At 31.5% G+C, this 10,978-nt stretch overlaps 1 protein-coding gene across 10 annotated transcripts in view; it reads right to left on the bottom strand.

Annotated features, from left to right (window-relative positions):
• Positions 1–7,495: 7,495 nt before the first annotated feature.
• LOC149543781 (Zinc finger C-x8-C-x5-C-x3-H type family protein) overlaps positions 7,496–10,978 on the bottom strand; it is a 169,774-nt gene continuing 166,291 nt past the window's right edge. Inside the window, exons 10-13 of one of the 10 annotated variants that reach the window (XR_016355681.1) lie at positions 9,769–9,815; positions 9,503–9,665; positions 8,766–8,871; positions 8,026–8,402 (exon numbers count right to left, since the gene is read on the bottom strand). Coding sequence is in view for 3 of the 10 variants with exons in the window: in XM_089798465.1 (XP_089654591.1) it covers positions 9,618–9,665 (48 nt within the window). In the remaining 7 variants the exon portion in view is untranslated. Of the gene's footprint in view, positions 7,995–8,025; positions 8,489–8,542; positions 8,872–9,323; positions 9,666–9,768; positions 9,816–10,978 lie in introns of those variants that run through there. The other 9 variants (XR_016355676.1, XR_016355679.1, XR_016355677.1 and 6 more) reach the window with 9 other exon arrangements.

The raw sequence follows: 10,978 nt of genomic DNA, 5'->3' as shown, positions 1-10,978 counted from the left end.
CTCTATAATTCTCTAATCCAATTTTCCAATTTTGTAATTTAGCCTTATTTATGAATTCACCACCTTTATATAATGTTTCTAATTTACTCTAAACTATATGTGCTAAATCAAGTTCTTTTACCTCAACATATTCTACTTTAGATAGGGTGTTGATCAATGCTTCCCTTGCAATCATGTTGAAATGAAATAACTTCCTTTCCTCATCAATGCATGAAGATAGCCCACTCTATACTTTACGTCATTTTTCTCCTTTGTGACCAACCAATAATTGATTCCAATATAGATTAGATGTGTTCTCATCTTGTTCTTCCAATTGTCATAGTTATCACCGTCAAAATTAGGACTTTCATTCCTATAAGCCATTGTAGATCTCCTCAAGTTTCTAAGCTTCTTTCTCAAAGAGGACCCAATGTTCTAATATCAATTGTTAAAAAGTAGACCCCACACACAACTTAGGGGTGAGGGTGAATCAATTGTGAACAAATGAAATTAAACCCAACACTTATAAAATAGATTACCAATAGTAAGAACAATCGTGGTGCACAATAATTACTAATATATAAGTTCCTTGTGAAAGGATGTGAGCCTATTGGGATTCAAATACAATTCATTTAGTACAATAGTCCATGTTATAGGAAAAATCCCTATTAGGAGACCTTGAACCCTTACTAGAAGGTTATAACCCCATTTAAGGTTAATAACAACAAGTAGACTCACTCTCTAAGTGCTCCAATAATAGTGAAAGATCATTCTTTCAGGATAACATATCCAATGAACATGAACAGACTGTTTTGCAACTTACTTGCCAAAACAATTCTTCTGAAGTATACTAATCATCCAAACAACATCTCTTCTCTTCTTTGATAAGAGTTTTCATGATACATATACCTACATACTATTCATATTGTGCATCACTATGCATTCCATTCATTCTTCCCAAAAAAGGAAAATATCTTTCCTTTATACCCTTTACAAATGATTAATCAAGTCAACCTATTAGAGCTTTCTTAATATAAAGTTTTCTATTTTGGCAATTTTTGAATAACAATTTATAACAGTTATTGCCGATCTCTTTTATAAATTTGCATTGTTATTGTTGAAGATACAATTTACGAGAAATGACAAAAACTTTTAAAATTCCCAATACTTCTATTTGATTTTAATATTTGGCCAACAATGGTATTAGAGTAGTGAAATAAATCTATATGTGAAGCTTCTAAAATGAGAGCATTTTTATAAGAACAAAATTTTTGATTAAGTGAGCATTTTTTTTTTTTTTATAAAGCTTTTTAGATCTTGTTTTTAAACTGAATTCCAGCAAGAAAATTTTAGCAATTATTTAAATTTTCCATCTATGCGAATTGTGTTTTAATTTTGGGATTCATAATGCAATCTATTGTTTTGTTAATTTGAAAAACATTGTTTGGAAAAGATAATTGGATAGAATGGCATAGAAAAATAGAAAATACACTTATCTTTAGTGATTTATAGTCTAAAATATGTGATGGAAATAATCAGCTTGTAGAAATTTGGCTATATAAAAATTCAAAAGTTTGGACTTTGATAAGAGCTTGTGTTAATAGGGATGCAGATTTGTTTGAGATGCCCTTCATAAATAAATTATTATTTTTTATTCTCATTCAAAATTAGAGTTTATTTAGGTACAATTAAAATTGTTTAATCTTGAATTGAAAAATGACGATGTTATTAGTCTACCTTATGAAATTAGAGCCATAAAATAAAATGCCTATGTCATTGGTGGGAAAGTTGATATATATCTCACAAATTTTACTAAAGTACTTCATCCAACACATTCCACATATCTAGAGTCTCTTCAAGCTAGCAACCAATTGAAAACTATTATTTTTATCTACTGGTTGAAAAGTTAGTAGAGCATGAGGACACATTTGGAAGGAAAATAGATAATGCAAATGAAAATGTGTGTTTTTCTCATCAAGAGAAACCTCTACATAAAATATCTTCAAGAGGTGGTTATAGTGATAGACAGAAAGGTAGAGGTCAATGAAAGAAAAATGATAATCAAAATGATAGACAATTTTTATACTATAAAAGATGTGGTATAAAAGGTAGTCCTGAATCACATGAATGCAAACTCCCTTGGGATAAGATAGAAAGTTCTAAAGAAAACTCTTTTAAGAAAAACATAAAACCAAAGTTTATAATGATGACAAAAATTCAAGAGCAGTTCAATTTACTTGTGATAATGATGGTGATCAAGATGTACTTTCTATTTCAAAATTCGCATCTAACTCCTCATGGTATGATCGTTGAGTTTTAGATACTAGAGCCACACAACATATGCCATTCCTACATAATTAGTTTGAAGAATTTTATGAAAGTTCTTGCGATCCAATTTACTCAGTAGATAAATCAAGTCTCAAACCTATTGGAAAAGGAACCATTTGATTTGAGTTGCCTAATCTCCCAGATTTTGTGCTTCATGATGTTTTATTTATTTTTCAATTACAATGTAATTTATTATCACTAGTATTGATTCGACAACAAGTGTACTCTATTATGTTAAAAGATGACCAAGTTGTTGTAAGAAAGCAATCTAATAATCAAGTTGTATTGGTTGGATGTGATGATGGAAGATCATTAAGATTAAATGGCACCTCTGTTCTTTCTAAAAAAGTGCATATCGTACTGAAGAAGTAGTCTACTTGGTACTCTTTTATGGCATGCATGATTTGGGCATGTGTTATGATAAAACTCATATCACGACAAAGACCCCTGCTGATGGTTTTCATGTTTTGCTTAAATCAATTGAAAAATGTGAAGCATGTATTCTTGCCAAGCAACATAGATTTTTTTTTACCTTATTCACACTTAGAGAGCACAAAGATAATTGCAACTTATTCAATCTTATTTATGTGAGCCTTTACTGGTAACTTATGTGAGAATCTCAATATTTTTTGTTGTGCATTAATGATTATAGTCCAATGACTTGGATCTATTTCTTTTAGAAAAAATTGGAAGCATTTTAAAATTTTAAAAGATTTTGCATTATGATTGAAAATTAAGCTCAAACTGAAATTGGAACTCTTTGAACAAACAATGTTGGACAATTTATTTGTTTGGTTTTTGAGGATTATCTACATCAAAACGAGATTCAACATCTTCTAACTGTTCTAAGTACTCCTCAACAAAATGGAGTTGTAGAACCAATGAATAGAACCACCATGAATATGGTTAAAACAATGTTATCTTTTAAAGGAATCAACTTACATTTTTGGCTGAAGCACCAAGAACTACAATCTATAAAGATGTTGTAATATGTAGAAGCACCATATTACTGAGCATCTCTTGAAGTTGAATTTCAAGCATTTTGAGTTTCATGATCCAACACTTTATTAGAAAGATTGATAATATTATCACATATCTTGTTGTTTATGTGGATGATTTATTTATTGTTGGCACTGATGACAATACTATTCAAGATTTGAAAGGACAATGAAAGATTTTTTTTGATATGGCCAAGTTGAGTCATCTTCATTACTATTCAGATATTGAGATGATTCAAAAGCCTCCATCTATTATTTTTCCCATCAAAATTATATTGGTGAGATTTTGTATAAGTTTGGCAAGGTTGATTGCAAGCCTCTTAGTACTCCTATGGAGCAAAATCTTAAACTCACTTTAGATGACTCCTTAGTTTTGGTTGATACACCTATATATTGGAAACTTGTTAGCAGTTGATCTATGCTACAATTGCTCATCCAAATATTTCTTTTATTGTTGGACTTCTTTCAAAGCTTATGCAACAACCTAGACAAACTCATTGGTTTGTTGCTATAATTTTTTTCCGATATCTACAAGGTACTCAATACTATGGGTTCAAATACTCTAGCACAATTTTTCCCCCCTTTGATTGGCTATTTCGATTGAGATTATGTAGGTGATTCAATAGATGGAAAATCTAGGACCAGATTTTTAATGCATCTTAGGTCTATTACAATCTCTTGAAAATAAAAATAAAAATCAATTCCAACTATCTCTTCTTTTGAAGCTAAATATACAGTAGCCTCTAAACTCAAGAAATGTTATGACTTTGAAGGATTGTTAAAGACTTGCAGACACCATAGGTTTCATCAATTCCACTCTTCATTGAGAGTCAATTTGCTATCAAAATAGCTAAAAATTAAGTATTTCATGATCACACCAAACACATCAAAACAATGTTTCATTTGATCCGATTGCATACACCTCAAATATTGCCCCATTGCAGATCACCCAACATATATTTTTACCAAGGCATTGGGCAAAAAAAGTTGAGAAGTTCAAATGAATGCTTGGGTTAACCCCTTCAGAATTGGAAGGTGGGGAGGGTCTTAATAACTTATCTTCAGGGTTCCTAAGTACTAAATATTAGATTAGGTTTCCTTAATATTAGTTTATTTATTTTTCCTTTTATTTTAGGTTTGCTATTAGTTTTATGTTCCAACTATTTTAGTTGCATAATTGTTATTGTCTGTCTCTTTTATAAATTTGCATTGTTATTGACAAAGATATAATTTGTAATGCTTTGCTTGGAAACCAACAAGAAATAAACCTAATATGTTACAAAGTTCACTACCAAAATCACATAAAGGCAACATAAGCACGACTGACCAAAACCAAAATCAAACAATACATGCCAAGATAAACTCATATGTTTAAAAACTACAAACAATCAAATACATGTCCTTCTCAAGACAAGTAATTAGGCTATGGTTGGGATTGGATCTGAACATTATCTCTCCATTCTTACCATTGAGTTATTACAATATGGCACACTCATCCAAGCGATTCAGAGAAGTTGATGTTTGATACCTTCAACTTGTATAAAAGACGAGCATGTATATGTGCATATATATCTAGAATAAACATACAATTACATATAGAGGTGCATCACATAGATCTAAACTAGTAGGTGACTACGATTCCCTCCCCCAACCATATCATGCACATCAAATAGAAATGTAAAATAGACACGCACACCATATACATACAAGTATGGGGTAGGTATAATAGTAAATCTTGAATATAATAACATCATATTCTAACATGAACATCTCATCATCATAATAACATTATAAAAATATTTCAAAGACATGTCATATGCCATCATTATGAAAGTAATTTTGTTAACCAAGAGTAATTAAAGCATCATTATTGCAAGAAGACAAACATTACTACTTGACATAATCAATTACTCAACATATCAAAGTATTACATTTCAATTATCAATTAAGGGCTAACATATTCACAGAAGAGTCATATAGAACTTTAACAACTAAGTCTAGAATGATAGCAAAGGAGGGGTATTACACAACTCACAAGAAATACCAAATACTTTCCAGATTCCCAATACTTCTATTTAATTTTCAATCTTGGACCAACACATGGAAGGTGATTATATTTCTTTGGCGCTTCTATTCTATATTTGTTTCTTCTACTATTGTATCTTATTTCACATACTTAATTTTCAATTATGTAATTTCATGTAAACATGAAAATAAAATTGCTAAATGTAATCAATAAAATGTAGAGTATTGACAAATTATAACACATTTGTCAAGGAACCATTGCGGATGATGTCGATCACACAGAACACCAACAAACTCTTGGTGTGTAAAGGGTTTCAGACACCCTTCAAAACATGTTTTCCTTAATAAAAAACAAACTCTTGGCGACACATTGTCCATAAATGTGAACTGACCCATTTGCAGAGAAACACTAAGAGAACATACATTAAAAAAACAAGGTGTAGATACTCCAAACCTAACACAAGGCACTCATTTTTCAAAGTTTGCACTTCAATCCAATGAAGGAATTTTATAAATGTGAGTGCCCAAAATCCAATTTGCAACTTTTAGAATTAATTAAGAAAATCCTAAGCTGCATCATCCAAAATCACTATCACCTGTATCAAATTTTGGAGTTCTTCCCAAATCAAGAATTCCAACCCTTGAGAATTGAGTTCTCCAATAGAATAATTCAAAAGAATCATAAAGGTTGGTAGAGAATTCTTTTATTTGAACCATTGGAAAGCCATTCACTGACAACTTAGAGATAAATTTATTATTTTTCTAATGTTTAAAGTCTATTAGAATTCCATATTAAAAAAATATTGATTTATTTTAACAATTTGAATATTTACTTTTTGAATAGGAAAATCATAACAAGGGAATACATACATTGTATTATTTAATCATTATTCTCTTTATAATTTGATTTTTTTTTTTTAATGTATAATGCAATTCAACCAACATTACAAATACTGTGATAGTCTAATATTAAATTTAATCCAATTAATTAAACAATGTTAATGCTACCATATCTCTATTTTATTATAAACATCTAATAATTATTTTATCTAATTGATTGGCCATCAAAATAGAAAAATATGGCAAAAACACAAACATAAATCGTATGATAAGGAAGAATATTATATACCTCCACCCTAAAACATATTGTGTTTGTTAAGACGGAGACACCATTTGCTCATTCTTATTTGTCATTATGGTGGAGGCTCTTGGGAGGCTCATGCACAAGGCTGTCAATTCAGATTTCTTGATGGGCATTTCCCTTGGCAGATTGTAGACAACGGAATAACAAGAGTGAAATGACTTTTACATAAATAAATCAAAATAACTCTTTTAACAGAATATTGGAGCTCTTTATTCAAACATAATTTGTAAATAGTTCTCAGTTAAAATAAAATAACTTAAATAAATATAATGACTAAAAATTAGCATCTCTTGATTTTTTTAGATAGACATACTTCAAAAATCAATAGTACCTTAGCCTTCCTTGGCCCTTAACATATGTATACAAAATTATTGTATCTTGCTTACACGCAAACCCATCATAATCATGTTCCCCTTAACACACACACACACACAATTGTCGCATCTGGCTTCCATGCATCTGATCATAATCATGCTCCAAAAACTAGCTACTCCATAACATTTCATAAATGCCAACATTGTGCACCTGGGCATATAAGTTCCATCCCTCTAATCTCTATAAGCACCCCTTTTGAATCTCCATGACTTGTATTGCCATTGCACTCAATTGCTTTCTGTATTTTGGTGCATTTTATCTAAATTGATGAATATATATATATATATATATATCAGTTGAGGCTTGAGTTTAACAATCTCTTTCAATGTTCCATTCCCAATTGCTTACCTGTTTAACAATCTCTTTTAATGTTCCATTCCCAATTGCTTACCTCTTGGGCATGCCTTCTCTTATCAGACGTAGAAGGTGTAAGTTATATTCAAGGACTCAATTAAAACAAACACCAATTTTAGCACATGCGACAACCATTGAAGAAATGCACAAGGGATTTCCATTTGTCTACTAAATTGTTTAATGTTTAATGTTTATACTTGCGTTTTTTCTTAGATTGGGAAAATGTTGAGCCTTCTGAATCCATCTACAACCAGATATTTTCAATAGGATACTTCAATGGCAACAATATGTATGACCATTCACAAACAGTTTATCAATTTATTCACTTGATGAGCTACAAAAGCTATTTTCAAGGTCTTTGAGATTGCTTCAGAAGAGTACACGATTTTCAAGGCTGCAGAATGCATCAGAATTCTGGTTCCAATTTTTAAACAATCACCTGTGACAGTAAGTCTACTTATTACATATATAACTTTTCATTTTATGATATTTTATCAATGCTTTAGAAGTTAGGTCACCATCAAGTTAAGCCTCAAAACCTCATACATTGAGACTAGAAAACTCCTTATGATTCCAACAATGACATGAACTCTTAAATTGAAAGGTGGTCTTCAAAAAATTGTTTTAAAAGAATTACTAAAATTAAGTAAGTGTTTAATTTCAAACAAAACAAGCTCCTTTTAGTCGTTGGGTATCAAAAATGCTGTTTATGCATATGCACATTTAGCTATGGAAAATTTGACAGAAAAGTCTTGCCCTTGTCTCAGCATCAAATATTTTTGCTCTGGAACCTGAAAGGCATAAAATAGATGAAGCATGAAATGAATTTAAAAGCTTTGAATCGGAATTTGATTAATTTGCATATTTTTTGGACACCATCTCAAAAGTAATGATAACCAAAGGCATCACAAAACAACTTTCATGTCCTTAAATGCAGATGCCTGACAAAGAGTTAGTAGAAAACAATCTGGAAGATGATAATCTTAAGAAGCATCCAGGTATGCAATCAGTTGAAGAGCTGGAGGCATTTTCTGTATTATTTTTGTCTTTGCCATCAGATAGCAGACTGAATTTGTTGATATACATTTGCATCTTCCAGACACTTTCTTATAAACAGCTCAAGGTTAGATGGACCAATGATAGTTTCTGATCTGCTCTGTTCCAGGCCAAGCCATCAAATCTTTCATTACATGGACCTACTGTTGACAGATATCCATTGTTTGTAGCAAATTCGGATTGAAAAGGAACTTAATTAGAAATGACAAATTTGACTGGAAAGATATACCTGTGCAAGCGACCAAAACAGTTCATAGCAACTGACTCAAATTGAAAAGACGAGTGGGCAGATACAAAGGGATACATCTCATCATATTTACATTAAAAAAAATCAAAACAATGTCTGCATAACTCACATAGAAATCCCGGAAGCATATCATATTATCATCATGATACTTTTTTGTTTCTCCTTGTATCCATATAAGTCAGTAAAATAGCCCACATATACATTATATGCACAGATACTGAGAATAAATATCAGATAAGTTTAGGTAATACAAACCTACATAGTGTGGCAAAATATTCACAAGCGTAACTGATGATCTAATGAACAAGCCATGGACTCGATGAAGTTCACCTCCTTGCATACGGGGGAGGTTCATCTTCTGGGATCTAGAAACACAGATAAAAATTAGCAGACAGACATTTGCAAAGTTATTTTTCTAAGCACAGCTTCTCACTAACCACACAATCTACCTGCCCAATGCTAAAATTAGAAGCTTCATAATCTGTACGACATGAAAAGCTACACAATGAATTTCACGAGGCAACTTTTAGGTTCCCAGCAGTATTATGTAAAGAGATGAAAATGTATAAAACGGGATTAAAAGATTCTCGTAGTGCTATGGACTATCCCGACTATGGATTCTTAAAGTCTAAATATTGTGCAATTAAACTTGGGCATGTAACTAAAAGAATTTGTGTGAGCTACACATTATTTTGCCTGCAACATTTTAATGGCATATAAGAAAGAGGATAGTACAATATATGCAGCATTAAATATAAAGTAAATCTGCTATTTAGTTTTTTCCTAGCTAAAGTTCTTGAAGTTCAATGAAGAAGGCTGACATAAAATGACTTTCAGATACTGTATTAAATAAACAGGAGAGTATATGAATAGCATAGAATCAATTTTCTTTTACAGTTCATCTTCACATGAGAATCAATAGTTACATTCTATAGTTAATATGGGCCATTTTTTTGGTTGAGGAGTTAAGAACCCAATATAGGCCCACACATGCACCTCTTCAGCTTAGGGCCAAGGACTGAGGGGCATTCACGCCGTCAAAATCACCCGAGGCACGATCCCGGCCTTATCCCTTATGGTGTCAGGCTTTGCACTCAGCAAGACTTGATCCCTAATGTGCTCTTTGTGAGCCATTCAACTTCACTAGTAGATCAGGGGCCTGTATGAAAGAGTGGAAGCATAGCTCATGAAAAATGTCAGTGTTCTAGTTTTTTCATTTTCAGGACAAAAAAAACAAAACAAAATAGTGGATAAAGAAATACTCTTCAAATTCATGGTGGATGCCCCCTGATTCAATCTACTCTTCAACCTAAAATGAAAACAAGCCCACTAAAATAAAGTTTAAGCACTTGTACAATTTATTATTTATAGTTTTGCACAAAGATAAAATTGATTAAGAAAACTTGACCTATCTATTTTTATTCCAAAGGTTGGAGCAGAAGACTTTGAAGAACCTATATCTCACCAGTTAATTTTCTCAATATTTGAAGAACTCCCCTTCAGCAATAAAACATGCAATTTTGATCCTTGAAGGAATTACAAGCCCATATGCCATTTGGTAAAAGCTTTGGTTCATTAATACCAAGTGGCAATTTTATGACATTAGTGCAAAGAAGTGAAACTATCCCACAACTGATACCATAGTAGAAAAATTATGGCTATATTTTATGATCTAGCTGTACTCAGTTACTGGAGTTGATTGGATGTTATTTCATACTCAGTTGATATATTTGATGAGCTACTTGATACTCGGTTATTTCATGTGTTCGTGATTATTCTTTCAATGATGATGCTTCGTATGTTCAAATAGTGATTTTAGTTATTTCATGTTGACAGTTAGATGGATGATTTATATGCAATTTCTATGGTTACTTACCCCATACTTGCATGTGTATGGTGTACATGTATGTTTTACTTTATGTTTGATGTTTCTAATATGGTTGAGGTAGGGAGTCGTAGTCACCTGCTCGTCGAGATCTACACGATGCACCACTTCCCGTCATTGCCTGTTTAGTTTAGATTTATATGTATATGTACATGCTCGACTTTTATGCAGATTGTAGGTGTCGGACATCAACTTCCCTGAATTGCTAGGATGAGTGTGCCCTATCGCAATATATCAATAATAAAGATGGGAGATGGTTCTTGAGTCCAAATCCTAATAAGTTAATTGTCCTAGAAAGTAGGACAAGTATCTGAGTTATTTACCCTTCCAAATTTGTCAAGTGATGTGAATTCGAGATTTTGACCCTTGAGCTTGATTTAGTACCTTGTCTTTAAAATGGATTTTCATATTCAGTTTTATGGGTCTATTGTAATTTTCAGTTATAATTAAATCAAATTAAGAGAATATCAAATGATTTAATTTAACAAAAAATTTATAAAGAAAAATCAATTTTAAATTATATTAATTAATTGAGAAATTAATTAAATAGAAGAATTAAATTTAAAAGATTTAATTAAAGTTCTAAT

Source organism: Cupressus sempervirens, chromosome 8, assembly GCF_028749045.1.
Source record: "Cupressus sempervirens isolate cs-2001-9-10 chromosome 8, ASM2874904v1, whole genome shotgun sequence".
NCBI lineage: Eukaryota > Viridiplantae > Streptophyta > Pinopsida > Cupressales > Cupressaceae > Cupressus > Cupressus sempervirens.
Note: the sequence above shows the minus strand (reverse complement) of the source record. Positions and strands in the feature narration are given on the sequence as shown.